The 25,378-nt window shown below is 40.3% G+C and overlaps 1 protein-coding gene across 1 annotated transcript; it reads left to right on the top strand.

Moving 5' to 3' along the window:
* Nucleotides 1-1,416: 1,416 nt before the first annotated feature.
* On the top strand, nt 1,417-25,040 carry tbx4 (T-box transcription factor 4). Its single transcript, XM_076735626.1, has 9 exons — nt 1,417-1,526; nt 5,987-6,132; nt 6,687-6,781; nt 15,645-15,764; nt 17,843-17,990; nt 23,352-23,504; nt 23,848-23,936; nt 24,059-24,294; nt 24,385-25,040. The coding sequence occupies exons 2-9, from the start codon at nt 5,989-5,991 to the stop codon at nt 25,038-25,040; spliced, it is 1,641 nt and encodes a 546-aa protein (XP_076591741.1). The 5' UTR covers nt 1,417-1,526; nt 5,987-5,988.
* Nucleotides 25,041-25,378: the final 338 nt, after the last annotated feature.

Here is a 25,378-nt window from a genome sequence, read left to right as displayed (position 1 = left end):
TAAAATCGTAACTAATAATCCGGGATCATTAATATGAAACCACTGGTTTGGAGTACCTCCCACATTATTAGTATCATGTTGATAACAGTGCAGATATGATGTGCCAAACAAACACTACAGGCCTCTGAGGAGCTGGGAGGGGTGAGTGGCCTGAAAAAACTTTATTTATTGTTAGAAAAGACGGCTTCGTGTTGCTCATAATAGATCCATTTTGGTGCCACTTGAAAACTCTTTGTGAAGAATAAAGGTCGCTGTCTGCTCCTCTGGAGGCAGGGTCCAGCAGACCAACATCATTTTGCAAAATCGACATTTTTTTTTTTTTAAGTAGCAAGTATATGACTGCATATTATCTCAGAAATTCACGGAGATTATTTCACGATTCGATTAACTGAGTTGTAGCCCGTGGTCACACAGAGGGAGGATAATTTATTTTTTTTTTTATATCTTATTTAATATTAACTGCTATTGTTTTGCAAGCCATTGCATTGAACTATGCTGTACTGGTGGTCAGAGGTTATACCTCGTTTGATGGATAGCAGAGTTTGGGGTAAACTAGTCTTGAGGAAAGAAAGAAAAGCTTAATTCTTGAGGAGGATTACTGCTGAAGGCGATCATCATGTCCCGGTGTAACTGAGCCCTGGAGTCACCTTCCTGAGTGAAGTAGGTGACTTTATGAAGGTAAAAAGCTTCTTCGGCTTTAATAATTGCTGTAGATGGTTTTGCATTGTATCATCTATGTCACTTTAAAACAGTGAGCAGTGTGTCAGCATCAGTTCAGGTGAATGAAAGGCTTCCTGAGGGGCACTCAGCCCTGCTGATCTGAACTAATGATGTAAAGCCGGTTCACCTCAGCGGATTCATATTGACTAGTTCAAGCAGACAATTACAAAACAATTATCAAAGAATCTTGATCCCCAGATAATATGGAAAATGGTTGTAGAGTAGGCTGAATGGACTGAAAACGCATGTTGGCAGGGTGTTGGAGAGATACTAAATGTGGGCCTATATGGTGTCGGTGCTGGTGGAGGTGTCGCTGTCAGTGGCTGGATGTTACCGAGGCTCAGAGGAGGCACAGTCCGCCGGGGAGGCACGGTGCCCTCGCTGCAGCGTCAGGACCGGGCCGGTAAGGGAGGCAGGGGGACAAATCTCTCCCTGCTGCTTTCACACATCAAGGGGGCTGAGCAACTGTGTGTATGCAACGCGTAGCAATATGTGTGTGTGTTCATGTGTGTGTGTGTGTGTGTGTGTGATTCCAAGAAAACACCCCACTGAGATCCCCCCTCAGAGCTCAGAGTGCGCGCTGCACAGGCGCAGAACGCAGCTCGGTGCTGGAGAAGCTGAAGGGCACTAGGGCAGCCGAAGCGACCGACGCACCGACACTTTCCAGCCGCAGAGTCCCACTGGAGAACAGGCGCTTTCAAACCACGTGCAGCCGCTGTGGGAAGGGAACACCCCGCTGTTTCCAGGCGGAAGACAGCTCCGGCGCACAGGGATGGATTTAAGCAGATGATAGCTGAATGCAGGAGGTACAGTACAGACACGTTGGTGCTGCTGATTAACCGCAGTGTCACTTGATTATCTGCTGATAATCTGCGTGCTTGTAAACAGCAGACGGGAGCATTAAGGAGACGGTGTCAGAGGACAGGAGGGCTTTAAAATGCAGATGTCTGTGAGGGAAATCAACTGCGATAATTAGACTCGTGGACTCCCACGACACGACAGTGTGATGTGGAAGATCTGAATGTGACAGTTGAGGGCAGAGAGATGCTTCAGGAGCGGGAGAAGGCTCCAGAGCTCCAGCAAGTTAAAATAAGACTCAGGCTGTCTGTCAGGTTTTTTTTCTGTAAATTGCTTGTTTCTTATTTTTGTCTTGGATCTTTTTTTATTTATTTATTTATTATTGTTTTGTAATAATATCATAATCAAATCATGTAAAAACACTGGTCTGATTTGTAGATGAAGGCTACATTTGATTCTATTTTTACTATTAGAACAATTTATAATAATTTTATAACACTTCATCCTCACGACTATATTATTCTCCTTACTGTACTATTATATACTTTTACTACATTGCGTTCTCATCGTTGTTATCGTCGTTGTTATACCTAATGAAAACTTATTTTTTAATTTAATTTCTTAAATAGTGACCTGTGCTTGGCATTGGTATTAGCAGACTCCAATTAAAACGTAAAGAATTAATGACGCAAATGACATTTGATCTTAAATCCATGTTGTAAATGAACGTGCTTAGATTTAGTCCATGGAAGCTGCTGTTGGAAGGGTTTTTCGTGTTCGTTATTATGTTAAGGTAACCCTCGACTAAACATTGTGTAGGCCTGCTGTTATTTTGTCTGTGGAGAACACTGGAAAGTCATCCTTGCGGGCCACTGAAGTGACTGTGGAGCTTCTGTGCCAGTGGCCACGCGTTTTATTCCCTCAAACAGTCTGTAATGTTAGATGAAACGCCAGGCATCGGTTTTATACCATTTCTTATATTCAGTTATTTTATGGTGATTTCCCCCAAAAGAAATTTCTCTTTTCAGTAGATTGAGGCGGATTTGTACGCAAGTGTCAAACTATGCAGGTGATTGGAGATGGTGCGAGGTCTATTTTTTTCGTGCGTTATTTACGTATTCATCATGTCACATTGTTTGCTGTTGGCAGTGAAAAGCCTTCCCTATTGTTGCTCAGGCCTAAATGTATCAGAGCTGCACAAAATGGCGGCAGATTGAAATTTATTACAACTCTCAGTTTACACGCCTCGTATTTCATATATAACACACATCTCAGGTTTTTTTTTTTTCCTCAGATTTCCAGGCTAGTTTTCTGAACCCTTTCCCAACATGAGAACGCTTTCTACATCTGCACAGGAAAATTACTAAGACTGTTTATTGCTGCTGCACAGCATTACTTCTTCTTGAAGTGCATTGTAATGTTTTACAAGCAGATTTATTTAAGCAAACATTTCTTACAGGACAAACAGCAGGCACAACCAGACTCCCGTGAGGATTTAAATACAATGTTTAAACACAATGTTATGTACTCAAAATCACATGAACTGACCCCTAATAGCGCTTCAGAACAGAACTTCTGTTTTCTTTTATTTACTTTTTTCAGCAGCATTGACAGACATCCAAATGGCATAGCGTGTGTAGGAATACATGACCTGAATAGTTTTCAGATCGAGTGTCCAGAGTGACAGAAACAGAAACAGGGTTCTGGCTCGTGCTGCTCAGTAGAACCAGTGAAAGGCCCAGTTTCACGCTGTAAAAAAGCCTCTGTGGCCATTTCCCTGTCAGCCTTTATCTTTATTAGCTTTCAAAAATGTCTCCATCAGTTTACTCTGGACGCCGCCTCTCCACTTTCATAGCGAAGAGAGTGGCCGCTCTGTGTTCACAGGCCTGAGGGATGAACCACACTATGTCAGAGACAGGGAGAAGCAACAGGTTTTACACTAAAACACAGTGCGTTGGATAGTTTTTGCCTCCTTTCTGCCAAAAGATTGGTAGTTAAGATAATTGTGAATACTGTTAAGTCTAAGCAGATTGATGAGAACTTGTGGTCAGTGTGAAATACCGAAGGCAAAACATGGCATGAAAGAGAAATTCTAGTCAGAATATGACATATGCCAGTCTGAAGTGTTGAAATGCACTTATATTTTTAATAAAGTAAACATGTGTGAAGCAGAAATAACTGTCATGTTAGTCCATGACCAATAGTTCCAGCCTCGTCAGGAGCATTCAGAAACCAGCGTCTGCAGTCTGGAGCTGGATGACACCCTCGAGAGTCTGAGGCAGCCGTGCAGCTCAGAGCAGCAGTAGCAGCAGCAGGATGAGACACAGACACAGATGGGGGTTATGAAGCTGTGTGAGTGACAACCTGCAGTGGTTCTGTAGGTGTGGGAGACCGGGGGGCACATAACCATCAACATATTAACATGGATCACTACATCGTCCATTTTTACTCACATTATGTTAGTTTCAGCAGACGTTTTCTTTGGTTTTGGTCCTTTCTTCTTGAAAACCCATCTAGTTGAAATTGTTTTTCATCCCTGCCCTGCATGTTTCACAAATAAATTCAAATTTGCCCTTCAGGGGTTTCAGCTACAGTGTGTTACAGTGCTTTACATGCATTCTCATAACTGCACTCTTAGATGCATTTTTTTCTACAGCTATGATCTCAGTATGTCAGAATGATTCGCTGCTGAGGCTTTGATCCAGAGTCTCGTCCACAAATCTAAAATAAATCTGAGCTTTTGACTTGCTAACTATCTGTCATGGAGCAGAACAGCTCTAAGTCTGCATGGGCTAAGGTTCACACGAGACCATTGTACATGCTGGGATGCTCTACGAGCTCGATGGGATGGTACAGTACAGTAAAATATGTGCAAGATATTGCGACCTCTTCATGCCAAAGAAGAGCAGATGAGTAGGCCTCCAAAAATACTGAACTGCTGTGAGAAGGCTGCCCCAGTGCATGATGGGATGCAAGGCTGTCCACGATGAAACAGCTTTTGTCTTAAGCCACACTGATGCTTAATGACTCAATATTTACTAAAATTATCCTTCAGGACAAATGGATGCAGAACTTAAAATAGAAGAAATCTAAATGGAGATTTTGTATTGTGAAGGCTTATGTGTCATTATATCATGACTGATTCATATTGTTTTTGTCTTGCCCATATTTATATTGATTTGATGTAATCCAGCTGAAATCTGATGAATTATTTTGTATTGTTTACATCTTAATATGTGGGAATTTATTCTGTTCATACTCCAGAATGTAACTTTTTAAATGATGGCGTAGAGAGTCGTCAGGAGAGGGGGAGACAAATATTCCAAACAGCAGTATTTCAAAACTTAATCTTCAATCATGTCAACTGAACATTTTAACTGAATATGAGGTTTCCCTTCACATTCAGCTGAGCCAGATTTTCATGTGTACATGCAATAATAAGCCACTCTAAATACTACTTGGCTCAAGTAAACACAACTTATTTTCCACTTTATTTTCCATTTTGCTGAACACAGAAAAAATAATTTGCTGGACGAAATCTGGAGTATTTTGAATTGTTCAGTTTGGTTTATTAATGAAATTCAAGAAACCTTTTTTTTTTTTTTTCTTTTTTGCCAAAACAGATGTGACTTGTAGTGGGAAATTGCGTTTCTCTTAGAACACCTTAGCACCAGAAGTTCCCTTTTTATATGGTACAATTAAATATTAGATATTACAATTTAGATTTTAATGAGAACATGTGAGATGATGGCCAACATCTGCTGAGTGGCAGCATCACCATTTACCTTCTATATTATTGACATTTACATTAAACAGGATATAATATGTTATATGAATTATCAGCTAGTTTATTTATCATCAGTGAGCTGGAGGGAAATGTGTTAGCACAAGTCAGCTGTTTAATTTTACAGAATGTAAATGAAATATTGAGGGTAAATTCTGGAGGTATTTAAATAAAGAGTAGTTATGAGATGGGACTGGAAAGAATATTAAAATACGTCAGTTAACTAAAACACAGAGAAATAATTTAAATAAAATGTATATCATGCAGGTCAGTGTCACAATTCATTTCATCATTGTTAATACAATGCTTGTGAGGAAAAGTTGTTCTTGTTCACCGTCAGCATTATTACAGAGTTTAACTGTTCTTCTTTGTACTCCTGGCACAAAGCTAATAGCACGTCACATTCATTGGAAAAAGGCAGAGCAGCCTACAATACATGTAGCAGTCGGTACACTGAATATGAATATGAACAGTGTGAACCTTATGGAGTTTGGGAACCGGTGGTGCATTTCTACGGTTACTATGACAGTACGGGACTCGTATCATATATTATTGCATTGGAGAGTCTACATTACATCTGTGTAACTGTCACATGCCAGATCTGATGCACAGCAGACATTTCTCTCTGCGTTCACAGCTATTCACTGATAAGTCTGACAGTTGACTATTTTTCTAATCCTGCAGAGATGCTGCAGGAGAAGGTTTCAGCTGTGACAGACGAATGTACGAGCCGGGTCCAGGCCGGCGGGGAGACGGATCTCCTTCCAGACCAGTCTCGACTGGGTCTGTCCACAGCTCCCACCATTCCTAGCTCCAATGAGCCTGACCAGGTACACATGGAGTCCATGTGGTAAAAACACATAGTTGCTTCTTATGGCTGCAGTTTGTAGACTGTTGAAATATGCAGGGATTATTCTCTGAATAGTTAGAACTTAATAAAATAGAATGACATGTTGGTTGGTAATTGTGTGTGTGTGTATGTGTGTGTGTGTGTGTGTGTGTGTGTGTGTGTGTGTGTGTGTATAAATTACACATAAGATACATCAAAGTTTGTTTCCGAGCAAGGCTCAGTGGAGAAAGACACAGTAGAAACATGTGTTTACACTAAAGAGTGTATCATACCAATGGTATCCAAAGCCAGCTTTTCATTAATCGTACTTTGATGAATCTTTTTAAAGTGTCAAAACAAATGAAATACTTACGTCAATAAAATTAAGTGCAAATCTGGAGTGTATTTATAATTTGACATATACTGCAGATGATTTCACATCTTACATTGTAGTGTATTTAAATGAAAATTTCTAACTGTGATTGTGGTTGAGATTGTGGTAACTAGATGGTTTGGTTTGTGTTGAGTGTAACAGTCATGCCCACTCTCTTTCAGAACATTGAGAACATTAAGGTCATTCTTCATGAGAGAGAGCTGTGGAAGAAGTTCCACGAGGCCGGCACAGAGATGATCATTACTAAAGCAGGGAGGTTAGTAAAGCAGCAAACATATCAGTCTAGACTCCAAAATGGGAAAACCATTTCTTAATTTTATGTTAAGAATTGGTCATAATGCTCTTATTCTTCATTGAAAATGGTTCTGCATGTACTTAGAAAAGCAGTAATCTGTTAGTACTTATCCTTACATGGTAGCATAGCTCATCTGTTAATTCCATTGTTTGAAATAACATTAATAGCCAGTGCTGGAAGTCCTACTGAGCAACGTAATTACTTGACATATTGAAAGAAAAAGTACTTGTCGTGCACAATAGCCCCTTTCAGAGTGTTCTCTCTTCATATTTATACTTATTTTTTATTGTTGATGCATCTCCATGTGAGGAGCATGTTAATGTTCTAGCGAGTAAAAATAGAGCTCATTTGAAGTATTGTATAAGTATATATTTTATTTACTGTCAGGTAGTTTAATCTATAACAATGGATGCGTTTACGATATGATCAGAGGTTTTGTATGTGAATCTTAATATGTAAAGAAACTATTGACCACAGTCCACATGTAGTGGAGTAATATCGTGTGAAGAAGTGTGTGGAGTAAGGGTATAAAATAGCAGAGAATAGTATTTGAGTAAATGTACTTGTAAATTTCCACCACTGTTCATAATTAATCATAAAGCATTTCACACAGCACACAAAATGTTTTCTCATTATAAATAGTGACGAAGTGGTTTGAACAAGGCTTCCCTCAAAGAAAACACTGGACTTTCACCAAGATGTCAACAGAAACCTGGGAAATGTTACATATGTTGTTAGTCACATAATATATTAAAAGTTGCTCTTATTCTTCAACACAAAAATGTAAAGTTTGTGGAAAATTACAGCGAAAGTGATATTCAAGTGATGGATTCATTACACAAAATGAGTATCATACCTCTCTGTGACCATCTGTTTATACAGCTAATAGTAACATATAGCAGTTATAACTTTGTCTTTCAGGAAGAGACAGAAAGTTCCTGCTGCAGTCACTACATAATTGAAAACACAAATGACTGCTCGGCTTGTTGGATTTAATGCGACCTGAGGATTAGATAGTGAGGCCTTTGGACATTAACCAGAGAATGAGTACACTCTCAAACCGACCTCCGCCTCTCATTCCTCATGGGATGTTTTTTTTTCCAGTAAAAAAATGTAAAAGGTCACCACATTTTTTCCTTAATGCTGCATAACCGTAAGAGATGGGCTTTCCCTTGTCCAGCTGATGAAGTGGGTTCTGAATCCTTAAAGCCCTTTGAAGGGCTGTGCAGCTGTGCTGGAAAACCTGTCTGGGTTTACCTACATACAGTCTACAGCAGACATGCTGAGGGTCATACGAAACTGGCTTCGTCCTTCAAAAGCAACAGCTCTGAAAATGAACTCACACTAAATGACATCAACACCAGGCTGAATTATTAAGTATGTTATGGATAGTGTATGTAGAGTTACGCATTATGTTATCATAGAAGACATTTGGGGCACTCTATATGTAAAATCATAGTAGCCTATATTAAGTGCTGAAATATTTTAATCTAGACTGAAGTGATGGAGCAACCAGGAACCATGCTACTAGCATGGTTAAAAATCTTAAAATCAACTTTAAAAACAATAAGCAACTAAATCAGTGCTGGTCAAGACCACAATAATCAAGACCATAATCAAAGTGAGATGACATTAAAACTATCATCATTACTATTATCATTACTATCATTATAGACTGGACTGTTTTACCGTGGAGAGCAGTTCATAGTGGTGTCAGATAAACCAAAGAGATCATTTGTTTACTATTTTTGGAGTGTCTGTTGGATGACATCACTGAAAAGTCAGGTGACATGTCATAAAAAATTCTCAGACTGAAATTTCACCCGTAGCACCTAGCTGAACATTATTCGAGTATGTGTCTCGCTTCACTTTTATGAGGTGTCTGGAGAGAGTATTCAGCACCCATCTTTAGTCCTTTGTCTGGAATCAACGCACATTGGAACAAAGGATGTCACTCTCATTATAGTGCACCAAATAGACAGATACCTATAACAATCAAAATCATTTGCTTGTGTTCTTTTTTATATATTATGACACTTTGCAAATCAGCAGAACAAATGTTTAAGATGAACGTGAATGATGGCCTCATTCATTGCTTTCTAAGTGACCATCCTCAGAGAGTTTTGATGAACAGGTTCTACGCAGACAAGCTTGTTTCAAGCACTGGGGCACAAGGCAGTGTGCTGTCCACACTTCTGTTTTCCATTCACACAAATGAAATGGCTGCTCACAGCAGCAATGTCAAGCTGTTGAAATGTGCTGATGATATGGCCTTTGCTGGTCTTCTCTTGAAAAACAATGCCACACATGAGGAGGCTTCCTTCAGCCTGGTCACTGTACTGCAGGACTGGTGTCAGCAAGTTAATTAGATATGAATGAGGCCAAATCAATAGAAATTCTATAATACAAACAAACCCAAGTGGAACCAGGAGCATCCTCCCTGCCATGCTCATAAACAGCCTGTAGAAGAAATAGAACACACAATCATTGATCATATCCTAACTTTTAAAGACAACTTCGAGAGCATTTTTGAGAGAGCTTTTAAACAGGAAGCTTAGGAGCTTTGGCATTAGCCAACAGATACATGAAATGGCATACAGGAGCCTGGTTGAATGCATTTTGTCATTTAACATAACCACTTGGTACAGCAGCTTGAGTGAAAAGAGCAAAAACAAGCTCTCCAAAATTGTTACCACTGCAGGGAAAGTGATTGTTACGTCACAAAAGCAAGTTTGCATTTAATTTGACAGTGCTGTACACGGCAAGTCCAAACACATAACTACAGATACAGTTGAAGCTCACAACCAGTACACTCAGGGTTTGAGCCACTTCTGTTTGGCTGTCCAGTCAGGATACCATGGGCCCGCATATATAAGAAGTCTGCCTGTGCCATACAGGCATTGAACACAGACTGACTGCATCAGGCAACACTTGCTATGTTATAGGATTGCTCTTGGTATCATTTAGATAACCCATTTGCAGCTAACTATCCATTTGCACTATTATATGTTTTATATATTTTGGGTGGTTTTAGTGGTGTGTTGTGCTGTGCTTAGTGGATGTACTTTTGCTGTATTGGGCAAAGCCAAAGACAAATTTCCAGGTGGGCAATAAAGTCAGTCAACAGGTGTAGTCACATGTTAAAATGTTTTCTAACTAGCTGTGACAGCACAATGATTTCTTGGAGCATGTCTATTATGTGGCCGTGAGCCAATGTATAAGCTAGCCACCTAACTCATCATCTTGACCTTGCAACTGCTTTCCTTTAAGCCAATATAGATAATTAAACAGACACCAGGTTGAGAGATCTGAAGATGTCTGTCAGCCTGGTGATGGGCATGTATCCTGATCTGTTTGTATGTTTTCTTTAATGACTGGTTTGGCATCACACAAGTGGTGGTGGACTCAGGTTGTCTGAGGGCCAGGGGCGAGTACCAGCTGCATTTGGTGGGGCAGAAACAGCATGTATGGCAGCCTAGACAACACTGCATTTTCTCTATTTTATGTGCACCCGTTAGTCCTCTACATCATAGGTTCTCCACTGGAAGGACACCCTAGAGGACACTTCATCAGGTTTACTTACATACTGGTCCACCATAGAGGGCACTTTTGTGGCTCTCTTGGCTCTGTTATCACAGCCTTTTTGGCTTGTGTCCCTTTTTAAACAAAGCAATGTTCATTTGCAATGCCTGACCATCGGCTAGATTTGTCGTTGCATTTCAACCAAACAGTGATTTATTTACTTTTCTCAGACTGTTTCATTTGAATCATTTTAGAGGCATGTAGAAGTAAAAGTACTTTATAAGAAAAGACAAAGATTGAAGATTTTCAATTAGATTCAGTTTATTTATAAAGTACCAAATCACAACAAAATTATCTCATGACACTTTCCATACAGAGGAGGTCTAGACCTTATTAATATACAGAGACACAAAAAAATAAATGTGTTTTTCCTATCCTGTCAATGATCTTGAAACCTTTATATTTTATCTTTTATCTCATTTGAGGGTTAGTTTCTAATCTATGTGTAACTGAAAGGTCATGGGGGAAGAGTGAAAACCAGGTAGTAATCCCCAGGATGATCTGCAGGCTGGTGAGTGTGATGCCAGTAAAAATCCTGATAGAGTGAGGGGTTGAAATAGACATTTCATAGCCATGTCAAAATGTTAAGTGTTATATGTATAGTTTTAAACATTACATGATAAATTGGCTGCCAGTTTAAACTGCTGACAGTTTGACTTTTGTTTTATGATGTTTTCATCCATGTCTGAAACATTTTGCACATGTGAGATGTGTTTTTGAGGAGCTTAAAAGTATTTGGACAGAAAAAGTCATTTACAAACACAACATCAAAAGTCCTAACAAACAGACTTGTCACAGATTCACAGATTGGAACCTATGAGTACTGACAAATTCTTGATAATTAAAGAGGTGCTCTTCCTGTCAGAAACAGTAGATTAAAACAGTCAGATAAATGGTGGAAATCTTCAAGACCAAGTAAAATTTAAGTTTTGTAGTATTAAAAAAGGAGAATTTGGGTATGACAAGTGTGTGTGTAAGCTTGATGAAGCTTGAAGTAGTGGTTTCATGATAGAGGAGATGGAGTGACCTTGATTTCTCAGGCTCGAAGGTCCAATACAGTAGTTCCCAAGGTTGGTGCCAAGATTTGTTCATTTCTAATAACAAATAAACAAACGTTGTAAATTTTAGTGGCATTAATGTCAACTGCATTACTGAAATTGTTTTCAAACTTTAAAACCGAAGGAAAGGGAATAAACAGAAATCACCATGTTAAATCTGTGGTTATGACGCAGATAACACTGGTGACATAATAGTTCATGCTTACTGGTTGTCACAGTAACATAATGTTTTAGGGGTGCACAGGGGTGCAAGTAGAAACTGTCAGAGCAGACAGTGGAAATATTTGTCACTAGAGCTCAAAGAAATTCAGATTTTTCCCATGTTGGTTTCGAGCCAATACCAAGTAAAACTGGAGGGTATTGACATCAATACCAAGACTTAACATTAATAAGAACTTAGTTGTACATTATTTTCTGTATTTTATTTGCCTAATTACACATAGGTACACAACAGTATACTTCCAACAATTACATTACAGGCTGTATGTGAAAAATGTGGAAAATGATCAGTCCAGTCTCGTCAGTCTCATGAACTGCCTCTGGCTGACATAACATTTCCTACAGCCTGAGTCTGAAGTTGTCCTATTTGCCCCCCATGATACCATCAAAGTGACTACCAACAGTCTTGGCAACCTGTCCACCCTTACTAAACCCCAAGACAAAAACCTTGGTGTGATATTTGAGTCCACCTTTAAGTTTGGTAGTTAGCAAGTTTATCTTAATTCATATTTTTCCAGCTTTGTACAATTGCCAAAATCAGGCTGTTTCTCTCTTTCAAATATCTTCAGAAAGTCATCCACACTTTCATATCCTCCTGCTTGGACTACTGCAACCCCATGTATAGAGGGATTAGTCATCTGCCTATCCCGCTTGCAACTGGTCCAGAATGCTGCAGCCAGGCTCCTGACAGGGACCCAGATGAGGGACCATAGACCCCTATTCTGGCCTCTCTCCACGGCTGCCAGCATGGTTCAGAATTGATTTTGAAGTTCTCCTGTTTCTGTCTAAAGCCCTAAATGAGTTGGCCCCCCTCCTATATTTCGACCTCCTAACCCCCAATTCTACCTGCAGATTTAGGACTCACTGTTGTGAGGAGGGTCAGTGCAGAGGTGGCAGGTGAGGAGGTACAGATGCAGAGCAGCCAGGCCGTCGTGCAGGGGATCCCACATTTTTCCAACACTCTGAGATGAAACTTGCTCAGTCCACTTCCATGCAGCACCTAGCTGAGTCTGGTAGACTTGTTATTGTGAGTGTCACTGTCCATGCGTAATCCTCCCTCTTCAAAGCACCCAGTGCAGCTCTTCCCTCACTCTCCCTCTTTGTACACAGCCCGTCAAGAGAGCAGCGGTGGGTTGATAAGAGGAATCCGGCGCCCACGATAGGCTGAGTCTATTAGGTTGTAGCGCTTCATCATCCCCCCAACGTTCCTTTTGATCTTGCCGTGGTACTGGAGATTCCCAGAGAGGGAATGGATCACTGAAGGGCCTAAACATGTGGGATTGTTAAGAGAAACAGCTGGCTGGGCACAGAAACACACACCCTGACACTGATATCATACACACACTCTCCAACTTCCATTTCTCATGCTCCTCTTAAACTCACTCACTTAGTCACACCACCGTATGTATACATTTGCCTTCATGTTGTTGGCCTTTGAAAATCAGTTGTCCAGAGTTGCACTATCTGTGGTTCTTTATAGATGTTTTATAGATGCAACACCAACAGATGCTATGTTTCATTACATGTATCTAAGATACATACAGGCAGCTGAATGACAGAACTGCAATGAAAGCCACTTTGCCTAAGAACAGCTATGCATAGACAACAATAAGAGTGGTCAATCACAATGTATGTTATATTCAAATATTAATTTATGTGGTACTATAAATTTATGTGGTACTATAGTAAATTAACTGGAAATTCCAATAAGAAACCATTTACAGAGAAATTAACCAGCTGTGAGTGCCTATTTTAGACTAATCCAGCGAGTTAACTACCTGAAAAACCAAGGTCTTTCATCACATGCAGAAATCCAGTTAATACTGTCATGAAGCAGGCCTCCTGAGTAATCTGCTACATTTGGCCAAGAAAAAGAGAAATAACAAGGTCCTTACCAATCTTCAAAATTCAAACTGCTGTTTGAAGAATAATATTCAGTCTGCATTGATCTGTTCAAATTCAAAATATACACTTTTACATTCAAAATGTACCCGTCCAGTTGGGACGTTCCTAAAAACAACTAAAACAAACAACTAAAGGGATAGTTAGAGTTTTTTTGAGGTGTGGTTGTATGAGGTACTTATAAATAGTTGCTGAATTACCTAGTGTAGGTGGTAGTCAGCATGTAGACAAGATCAGCAACAAAATGTATTTTATCCACCTAAAAAAAGGCCCACTTAAAATAATCAATATCAATTAATAATAAATACACTGAGTTAGGTGGATATTTAAAGGCCTGAGTATGCTTCAAACAAAATGTTTGTCAGATTGTCAAAAAAAAAAAGTGTGTGAATACCCTTTTCTGATAGCAGAACTAGGAGGCTGTGTCCAACCATTCTTGTGTTTCTTGAAACAGGTGATCCCAAAACCCTCTCCCTGTGCTCTGTAATTGACTGGGTGTGCCAAGGTGTGAAAGCAGACACTGTTTGTCTTTCTCAAGCTCTTTTTTTACTTTTTGTGTGTGCGGCCAAGTGCAACATTCTGTTTGCCTTTGAGGAGAGACTATACCTTAGTTTGTCATAATCCCCATTTGTGCAGTTTAATGCATCGCCCCACTCTCTCTAACTTAAAGTGTTGACGTTATGAACAGTTATCAACACTTTTGTCTGTAGACCTAATCAGCCGACACGTCATACCAACTAGTTTGTTTGAAGCATACTAAGACCTTAAGAGCAAGTTAAGTTAGTAACTCTATAGAACCAACTCACATTTCGACTCAAAGAGAACCATAACATTTGTGTATAAGATTGGGTTGCATCCATTTTATCTGTCTGGCTGGACAGACTCATTTCCACAGTTGAAGTGTGAGCAGCAACCGAGCTCTTCCCTTGGTAGTTATGACCATATTACACAAACGTGAGGGCCACATGTGTTGACACAGGCCTCCATCTGCTCTGTCTGTATGGTGTGAGTGGAGCCAGAGAGGAGCAAAGGTCTGTTTTGAATGTTCCTCTCAGATTAACCCGTCTCTCAGTGAGGATGATACCGGGACTGATCTCTGCTACTGATTGGATTTGAAGCCTGGGAGTGAGATGCCCTCAATCCCCCTCCTCTCTCTTTCTCTTACGTGAGGGAGTATTTACAGTAACATGATCAGATGGTGTCAAGCACCATGAGTCTTTGAAGAGGGGCATTTGCACCATTCGGAACAGCAAGTATGAAGATCTGGGTTTTAATGCTACGCCATATTTCCAGAAAGCATGCAAGGCTTTCATGAGTTGTCCAATGTTTGAGCACGTTGCCATGGGCAGCACCCACAGATAAACTGCAGGCCCTTTTGACTGTAGCCTCTTGAGCAATGACAAGTCAGCTATCTAAACTGTTGTCCAATCTGGGGTGCCATTAAAAACCACTTAGGGCTTTATAAGGGGGCGCAGAGCCCTTGGCGAAATTTCCTTTGGTGCACATGGGATGAAAAAGTTTTTGGTTTCCCTAAAGAGGTCAGGAAAGGTAGTTCCCTTCATGTGTTTTATGACTTTGAGTGCTATATTAGCATATTCTGTCTTTTAGTCTGGAGCCATTTAAAGATGAAAGATACAGAATGTTCCCGCACTTTTTATGGCCTCTCAGTATCACAAGTATGAGAGGATTTCAGTCTTTTTCCCAAACAAATGTCTGCAAGGAGACAAATCATTACCAGGCCAAAAAAAATGCAAGATTTTGACAATAAGGGCAATGTCAAGAAAATTAACCCAGAAGGTTTGGCAAGTTGGTTTTATTCTGCAGTGCGCTTAGTGGGGTTATCTGTGTCAAGTAAGCTTCATCCAGTTAATGTTCAGGTTACTACAGGTTTCAGAGAAGGCAGCTTCACACTACTCCTGGACTTACAGCACTGTACTGTACAGGAGGTGCTTAAGCTAATTAATATAATGGAATACTCAATTGTTAAGTCAAGTATTGCCTTTAAGTCATGTAAAAGTCAAACAAGAGCATTTCTAACACTTTTCTTTGACATTTTTCAACAGGAGGATGTTTCCTAGCTACAAGGTAAAAGTAACTGGTATGAACCCCAAAACCAAATACATCCTACTCATTGACGTTGTCCCAGCTGATGACCACCGCTACAAGTTCTGCGATAACAAGTGGTAAGTTTGCAATTGCAATGCCATAAATGAGTCTGGTTGAGGATTGCCCCACATGACCAGTAGCTTAGCTGATGTTAGATATTGCTGTGTAACCGATATTATGAAGTCTGCTGACTTTTTTAATCTTCCTTACTTGTGCTACGGTTACATTATCAGCATGCCCTACTGAATAGTTCAATGGTTTTTGATAGAAAAACACAGACAACACACTGTAACATCCCAGGACACATGTTTGTTCCTGCTTGTGGTCCCATTCTACTCTTTCTCAATCAGACTGCCTAATGATGATGTCTTTTAAGCAACTGACTGTAGAAATTCAGGAAATAAAGAACTCAACGTGCCATTATCCTGTAATTGCTATGATGGAATCTGTTATGTAAAACTTTCAAAAGAAAAAGAAAAATTGTGCTTCAGTTAGAAAGGGCCAGTCTAGTAATGCCTCTGCCATGTTGCTTCCCAACCCTTACCTAAGTTTTCTGCATCCAATGCAACCATTTTCAGATAGTGAAGTCTGGTGTCTCCATGAAAGTCTGACATGCTACAAGCCTATCCATCACCCTGACCTTGACATCCTTACTTTCCAACCTGAGGACATACAGTAAAGGTCACACTACTTTCAGCATTGGCACTATACATTGGCATTGGACATAAATTGAGAGGTGCAGAATTGTCCAATTATTCTTATTGATACTGGGCTTCTTAATCATGAGGAGGAAAGCATTACACCCTCGCTAGTAGTTATTACACCATATCAATAACTTTATTGGGGCAGAAAATGAGTAAACAAATTTCTTTAATGTTATTTGGTACGTCTCCCTCATTGTAGACAACAGTGGAGAAATTCAGATTTGAATACACAATATGAATACATGCCATGAAAAAGGCTGGATTACCAACCGGGCAAAGTGGGCAACCATTCAGGGCCCCCAGAGTCCCAGGTTCACTTTGTGCCAATTTGTTGGTAATTGAATTAAGTGCAAGTTAGTTAGGGTACTTGCAGCACTAAAGTATAACATCAGCTACGATGGGTCCTGCATTATTACCTACAATAATGATGTGGAACTCATTTGTAGAGTTATCATTATATTATTCGAATGAACTTCAAATTTTTGCCCCATGGACCTTTAACAGGTTACTCTGGCCCAGCCACACGTTACTACATCAGAACAAACTATGATACAGATGTTGTGCTTACTTCTCCTATTCATGAGTTGGATGACATGGAGTGTCAATGTGGGTACTTGCTGCTTCAGTTATGCCTATATTGGGTAAATAATGTCCTTTTAAAATAAGCACTTGGCTCATCAGATAACCACCATTTCCTCTATTCCCCAGTGCACAGCCGTTACTAAAATCCACACATAATTGCACAAGAAAAAAATCAACTTTTCGGGAAGAACACAACTGCCACGTACATATTTCAATTATTGTGCAAGGTAACAGGTCCTCTAAGCCAGGCCAGGTCTGATGGCTAATTGTTAGAGCACATCATTTCTGGCTATGTCTCCTTATGGCAGGGTGCAAGCAAGATGCTTGACAAAGCTGCTGAACTGGGCTTAATATTTGCAAGCTGACCTGCCTGCCTTGTCATCTGAAGGCAATGACATTGCAGTGCAGTCCAACATCAATTAGTAAGACATTAGAACTGGCACTGCCAGTTTTCTATGGGTGGATAAAAAGAGATTTGAGAGGAAAAGCTGAAAAGAATGCAAAATCTCCAGCAGAAAGAAGTAATTTTATAGCCATTCGTTTCTGATCTTGTGGCATGGCCTGTAGTGGGGTTCTGGTGTTTCTCAGCAACACCTTGAAGAAGCGTAATTAGCAATGATGTTTAAGTACAGGCCACGTCCTTCCAGTCTAGGGGATTAAATATTGTATGGATTGAGAGCAGTGGTGTTCTAAACTTCTATACGGCTATATTTTAATAAAGGAGACCTGGTTCATGTGGCGACAGGAAAAGACATTTTTAGTGGGCCATGTTAGATTAACTGAGACGTCTACAGCTAGGAACAACATTAACTTAGTTTTTTCTTTCCTTATCACAGTTTCCTTCTGCCTGTCTCTCAATCTGTTTTTAGGATGGTGGCTGGCAAGGCTGAGCCAGCAATGCCAGGCAGACTCTATGTGCACCCTGATTCCCCTGCCACAGGAGCTCACTGGATGAGGCAGCTGGTGTCATTTCAGAAGCTCAAACTAACAAACAACCACCTGGACCCTTTTGGGCATGTGAGTACCTGTAAAGAATATTTGTTTTTCTATAATTCAAGACCTATTCAAAGAAGGGAACAGTGTTGTTACCATGTTCCCAGACTTAAGCAATTAAGGTGAGTAAAATGTTGACTAATTGGAATGTCTTGTTATATCCCTTATATATCCCTCCAATCATCCAGACTAGGAATCATAGACAAAACTACTAAAAGAGAACCTATGTTGTAAACAAATAGAGAACATAATTTTGATTTACTTATTCAGGAAGTACAAACTACATCACATCCAGTGGATTTCAATGAATCTACAGGTATGCTCATGGCTCTTTGTAAAGAAAACCAAACTGTTACGGAGATAAAGCAAAGTATTGGACAAATTGCTATTCTAACCAGATGATGGCATTAGGTGAAAGATCAAGGGAACATGAAGGTTTACAAAGACCATGAACATCTGCCACAAATTTTATTGTAATCCATCCAACATTCACTCTGAATCACTGAAATGTCAACCTTATGGTGGCACCGAAGAGAAAGTCAGGAGATCACAAAGGTTTGTATGTATCCCCTGGGAAATATTAATATCTGTAATAAAATTTGTGAAAATCCATCTGATAGATGTCACAATATTTCAATGAATAAGTGAAATGTTTGACCTGCTGGTGGCACTATATGAAGTCAGGGGATCACCAAAGTCATTAGGATTAATTCTCTAGGCATGATGGATATCTGCACCAAATATAATGACAATCCATCCAATAGTAACCAAAGTAGTGGACCAACTGAAGACCAACATTGCCATCCACAGAGCTAGTGTGACTAAATACACTAGTCTAAAGTCAAGAAAAAGACCTGAGCAAAACAAGATTTTTTTTTCAGGTGTGCAAATGATGAAGTGAAGTGTTGATGATCTGCCCTGTGATATACAGTTCAAAACCCATCCTGCTAACCAATAAATAACACTGTAAAAAGGGTTCTGTTGGGGAAATCTCTTTAGTGGATAGAACTACAGGCATAAAAATAAACAGTCACTTATTTCTAAAAGTCCTTGTGCTCCTAAGAGAATTTATTAATTGTAGCATTGCCTGTCTGGAGTATATCTCCAACACTCCAACACAATATATTTCTGTAATTTTATGACTCGAGGGAACTCTGTTCAGCCAAAAAAATCCCATCCTATGCCAGAAACATTGAGAAGAAAGTATTTGTAGAACACACAGCTGATGTGAAAATTTGAATTGATCCATGTGCAAACAGCAAAATCATGAAGTGTTTTTCACAGGCAGATTTCTGAAAGAAGGATGAAAGAAACTGAGGAGGCAGAGACTGCAGAGGGAGGTGAAGAGTGTGACTGTGGCAGTGCTCCCCAGGGGGACTCTGGGATAGCTTGTCTGAAGCCATCCCATCAATGGGCGGGCTCATTAGGTTCATAACCTCTCAGATCAGTGGCGGGGCCTGCTGTCAGTTTGAGTTGAGTGCCTGGCCAGTGATAAGGGCGAGTAATGAGGACAGAGCAAGTTTGAGGCCAGGCACAGTGCAGATGATGCCCAGACCAGGAGGTGTGTAGTAGGGCAGTGCTTCTCACAGTGGAGTGAAGGAACTCAGAGTTGCTCTGAAACTGATCCTTCAAGTTGATGATAATCATTCATCTCTCTATTGCACCAAATCTCTCATCCACTATCGTCTTGTCTTGACAGATAGGCCCTCTTACCATCAGCAATACAACTATCTTCTGTTCACTGATAGCAAACAGATGTTAGTGACCTGGGATAGATTTTCTACTGTTAGCCAAGAGTTGTTCCAAGGAATCTCTTCCTCAATGGAGTTGATTTGTTTCACACACCACTTATGGGGTGGTACCACCACAAAGAACCATTGAGAGTCATTACTGTTGATTATTAACCCTGTCCAAACACCAAACACTCATGTACTATGCCATTCAGCCCTGTATTCCAAAGAATGACATCCGTATTGAACAATACCATCCGTCGCAATGCCCATTGCCAAGGTTCAGCACTAGTCCAGGAAATATTATGCCTTTTAGAAAAGGTAAAAATGTGGAGGTATTGAGGTATTGGATGGCTGTGTAGCACATTTGACTTTCATACAAGAGACTGGAATTTGTGTCCCGTCACAGACCTTAAAATGGTGGTTAGTCACCTTTTTATTAACATTGTAATCTTTCTGTAACATTAACCAAAATATTTAGTTGCCTAATTATAGCCATACCTTAACCATATCTTATTTGCTACAACTACAATCTTTCTGTAACCTTAGCCATGCAACCATAACGAATGTTAAAATCTGGGGTTTTACAGAATCTTCCAATATTGATGTCCTTGTCTGGCAAGAGAGTTTGGATCATTACACGCTGTGGTAATACAATAATACTTATTGTCCTTTCAAGAGGTCATCCCAGGCACATCAATCAAAGCAAATAATCATGTCTGAATATTTTTTTATAAGGGATGATTAAAGCAAATAGTTTCCTCATCTCTTCAGTGATCTATACAATGCCTTCCTGATCACTGCATTCAGATAGTTAACCAAGAGTCTCCAGTATCGTCCTCAAACAGCAGCCAGACAGCAGAGTAGACAAAGATCAACAGAGAGCCTCTGGTGAACCAGCCAATAGCTTATCTCTGTCTCCAGCCTGTCTCAGCAACAGGAGCATGTGAGCACAGGGCCATTTGGTGTTCAACCTGAGCCTAGCTCCCTGTGCCCTGTTCGACCTTTGCCTCTCTCCGGGAGCCCCCTGGAGGAGAAGGCTCCTCAGGAGAGTGTCTGGCAAATGAGAAGGGGAGCCGAGGTGCAGAGCTTGATGCTTATCTGCTCTGACAGAGCTGGACTAGTGATGACCCTTTCCCTACTGTTGCTAACGCTTCACTGGGCACAGCACTCGGCCGTGGTGAGCAGACTGATGCTAGTGAGACGACCTGCAGCCACCCAAACAGCCTAAACACTAAACATGCTCAACACATGCTACCTGCTATACCAACACAGAAACATTTAGATTCCAGATCAAGTGTGATGGAGATTAAAGATGCTAAACTTTTAACTGAACTACTTGACTGAATTAACAACTGAGTTTTTTGAAAGGAGGAAGCTGGGAAAAGATGGTAATAAGCATGGTATACTATGCATATTACCTAACTGAAAATATACAATTCATGACGCTAACTACTTGACTAATGATAATATCAAAACAAGGTATAAACACACTAATTAACACTCATTACAAATAGTTTGATCTTGTGGCATGATTTTAGGTGTCTTGGACTGGTCCCAACATGCTGGTGAGTTTGCAATGATACAAACTTTGTGTGAGGGACTTACACTCTGTTGACAGCGTTTGGGGTTAATACTACATTCACATTATGTGGGTTGGAAGATGCAACTGTGATTTTCACACTGAATGAACATTCATTACTGTCAAAATATTGCTCTTTGTGGGGTGGTACTAGCTCAGTCCATAAGGACTTGCCCTAAGGCCTGGAGGGTGGCCGGCTTAGGTCCAGCAAGGGCCAGTCCATCCAGAGGTGGACTAGTAGCTGGGGAAGTGCCAGCTCACCTACAGGGCAGTGCCAGGGTGCCCCTGAGCAAAGCACCCAACCCCTTAGGGCGATACGCTGTGACGAGCCATCACTCTGACATCTTTCCACATCAATTGCATGTGTAGGTGTCTCTGTGTATCTTTGTGTAACAAAGAACTAATCAGAGTGTAAAGACGAATTTGCCCCAAAGGAATAAAAGAATTCTTCTTCTTCTCCTATCAGTGATTTTGATTGTTGAATAATGGTTCTATGATACTCACACTGAAATGTGTTGAGGGTAAAAAGTAGTGCGCATTTCCCTGAAATTAGCATAAAAAATAGTTACTTTTATTGAGAGAGTTGATGTAATTTTTTACATACAATACATTTAACTATTGTCCAAGTCTGTGAGAGTCTGTACTTAGGGTGGACACTGAGACAGGGTGTCATTTCAATGGCACATACTAATAAATTATGAATTATACACAAATCTTAGTTGACAGTTTTTGCAGTAAATATGCAAGAAATTAACATACTTTAGCATTCTAATGGGAAATTTAAAAAAAAAAAAAACTAAACAGTAAACAATTAACAAAGATGTGATCTTAGTGTGTACTCAATGCATACTTCAGTGTTCATGAACTTGGCCCATTTCATGGCAGATATTTCCCAATGACAAGTACAGTAGCAATTAATAACATTAATGATGTATTTAAGTGTTCCACTTCCGGGACTCTGCTCTTAGACATGCTTGTTTACTCAGTAGGCAAGGATGGAATTGAGGCTTCTTTAATGTTATTAATTTCACCTGTGTTTGACCTGCTATGGCAAGATAACACTGAACATGAATTACTCGATAAGAGTAAATCTGCTTGAATAATGAGTTGTCCTTTAATAGACACTATTTTCCCACAATTCAATGTACTAAGGAAATGGTCGAACAAGTCACTGCTGCAAAAACATCTGGATGTAGGTGAGATGTTTGTTGGTACATGCCTTGCATCATTTCCTGTTAGTACAAGTGAGAAAGTGCATTCATTTCTTGTATACCAACTGAAAATGAGCATATAGTACATGGTATACAGTATAGGAAATAGGGACACAGTTAACGCCACTTCTGAAAAAATATTGTCACACTTCACATGCTTCTCTTGACCTTCAAAAGACCCCCCCACAGCACTGGAGACACAGCTGCAGCTAACATAAGTAATTATAGTTACATGTAGGTGTGCTAGTTGGCAGGCATCGACAGTATTGCTGTCTATTGTCACTGCTTGCTCATTACCTAACAATAGGAAATGGGAAAGCTTAACTTATACCCATTATGAATTTTACTAGCAGCAGCTGTGTTTTCCATCGAGTGACACTTCTGAGAAAAGGGTCCCTAAAGAAATAGTTATTGTGCAGTTCAGTTGATGTGACATTGTTATCATGAGTTCCTTTTTTTCAATGATATCTTGGGTAAGTTAACTCATATTGGAGTCTCAATGTTAATGCAAACAGTGGCTGTAATCTCACTCACTATATAGCGATTCCCTACCTAATGAAAAGGGGGCCAGTTAGAAACACAGCGTATGCTGCTGAGTGGAAACAGAGCAGACCATAGCTGTTATGTGAATCCTCTCATATTATCAGTGTATTGGGTAATCAGGGACTGCAAAACTTCATCTGTGTAACTGAGTGTTTATTTATCCTACAAGTCAGTTGTCATTTTCTTTACAAGCTAGTGGTTAATTACTAATTCATGCACCTGACATCTTGACAGCAGCTCCTATGTACCACACTAAAGTGGCTGTTCACAGATATTGCTCTAACAAAGTTAATGTATTGCCTTCTCTAACCCTTCCTAGATCATCCTGAACTCTATGCACAAGTACCAGCCCAGACTACACATAGTCAAAGCAGATGAAAACAACGCCTTTGGATCCAAGAACACTGCCTACTGTACTCATGTCTTTCACGAGACAGCCTTCATCTCTGTAACCTCTTATCAAAACCACAAGGTACATCAGCTATCAACCATCTACAGTATACGACAGATATTAAATTAAGTTAATAAAGTTAATTCAAAATTCTTAGCTTTACAAATAGAAAAGTAGTAACACTTGTTACTTTTCTGGCCAAAGGTGAATTATGTATAGCTAAGTTGGATAGTTTAATAGATAAGAATTGTTTCTAGGTGTAGTTTGATGAATCAACCATCAAAGTATGGGTGGTGCGGGGGTTACTATGCACCACAGCCCAGGACCTAAGGTTGAAAATTGCCAGAGTTCCTTAAATTGCTTTACCTATGGTTTGGATTATACCAAAGTGGATGAGATCTTAAATGCAATATCACTCTCCTAGATCACTCAGTTGAAGATAGAAAACAATCCATTTGCCAAAGGATTCCGAGGTAGTGAAGAAGGAGATCTGCGCGTTTCAAGACTGCAGGGGTATAAATTTCAGCTTTTTTGTGTATGGATACAAAAATCCATCTTGAAAGACTGTGTTGAGTGGAACTGTGGGTATGGCAAACTGATTCCTCTCCTCTTCTGTTGCTGGTACTAATATCTAGGAAAGAATATCCGGTGATTTCAAAGAACATGGTTCGGCAGAGGCTCATCTCCTCACATAGCCATCTAACTGGGAAGCTTGGAGCAGGAGTGCTCACGGGGCACCCTCAAGTCCTGTCCTCTTATCAGTATGAAACTGGGGTTCCTTTGTCTAACTCTGACTCCCAAGATCCTATCTCGAACCACTTCCCTCAGAGTCGAGATCCCAGCCTTCTATACCACTGCTTCAAACACCGAGGTATGTTCTCAGTCACCGTAGAGAATCAGGTGTGCCCATTAAGTACTCTATGCTTTAAAAAACAATGCAGTTAACTGTATCACTTTGCAGATAATGCTCGACACCTGGAGCTTGGATGTAAGCGGCCATATTTGGAGGCATCATCTGCAGTCTCAGAGGAGCATTACTTTCGTTCAGCTCCCTCTTATGAGTCGCCCTTACTGTCTCATCCATACTGTACTGAAGCCATCACCTCTAGAGAAGCTTGTATGTACGGTAGTATGGAAACAGAGTCTGGATCTACGACAGGGGACACAGATGACCTAACCAACTCCTCTTCAATAAATTGCAACATGTGGGCTACAATGCAGCCCTACCCTCGCTATAGCGTGGAGAATGTCCCATACCAGCCCTTTGCTGCTCACTTCACCAACACTGCCACGGTCACGCCTGTGGTACCGCACCCTGCATCATCCATGGCATCACGACCACAGGCTGACTTGGGGGTCTACAACTCAGCTACAGTCCAGCGAGGTCTGCCTGTCATACCTCCTTCATCCTCCTCTTCATCCTGCTCTCCAGCTGTTCTGGCATCCAGGGATAGGTCAGCCCATCCGCCTCTGTACCACAAGAAGCCAGGGTCACCACTCCGGCCTCACAGAGATTTCTCAGCTTATCCCACACAAGGCACTATATCCATCCGGGATCCATCCTATCAGTACCAAGTGGGGCTGAGTAGTGGCGGGACTCACTGGACTGACAGCTAATGTGGACGACTGAAGAAAACCAGTTTTGTCCAATGTACTGAACAAGTCCGAAATTAGTCAAGGTTTAAATCCCGCTTTGGGCTGCTGATTGCAAGCAATTCTGATTATGAACTACAGCCATGAACATAGTCAAATTGTTCTCCAAAGCCATTTATATCCATGAATTCTCACTGAAACACTAATACATACAATGGTGTATGTGGTGAACAGTGGCTGACTAAGGAGGGGTTTAAAGGCAAAAACTAAATATATAAATACATAAATAATAACATGGTTTTTGGATAAATGAATAATAAATAATAATATGTAATTATATAATAAAATGGTTAACAACACAA

This window comes from Chaetodon auriga, chromosome 7 (genome assembly GCF_051107435.1).
Source record: "Chaetodon auriga isolate fChaAug3 chromosome 7, fChaAug3.hap1, whole genome shotgun sequence".
Classification (NCBI taxonomy): domain Eukaryota; kingdom Metazoa; phylum Chordata; class Actinopteri; order Chaetodontiformes; family Chaetodontidae; genus Chaetodon; species Chaetodon auriga.
This window is presented reverse-complemented; position numbering and strand designations above follow the sequence as displayed.

Coding starts and splice junctions, on each gene's coding strand:
- tbx4 (XM_076735626.1), top strand. CDS start 5,989: ATGCTGCAGGAGAAGGTTTCAGCTGTGACAGACGAATGTACGAGCCGG. Junction 17,991..23,351: donor ACCTGGACCCTTTTGGGCAT/GTGAGTACCTGT, acceptor AACCCTTCCTAG/ATCATCCTGAACTCTATGCA. Junction 24,295..24,384: donor CCACTGCTTCAAACACCGAG/GTATGTTCTCAG, acceptor ATCACTTTGCAG/ATAATGCTCGACACCTGGAG.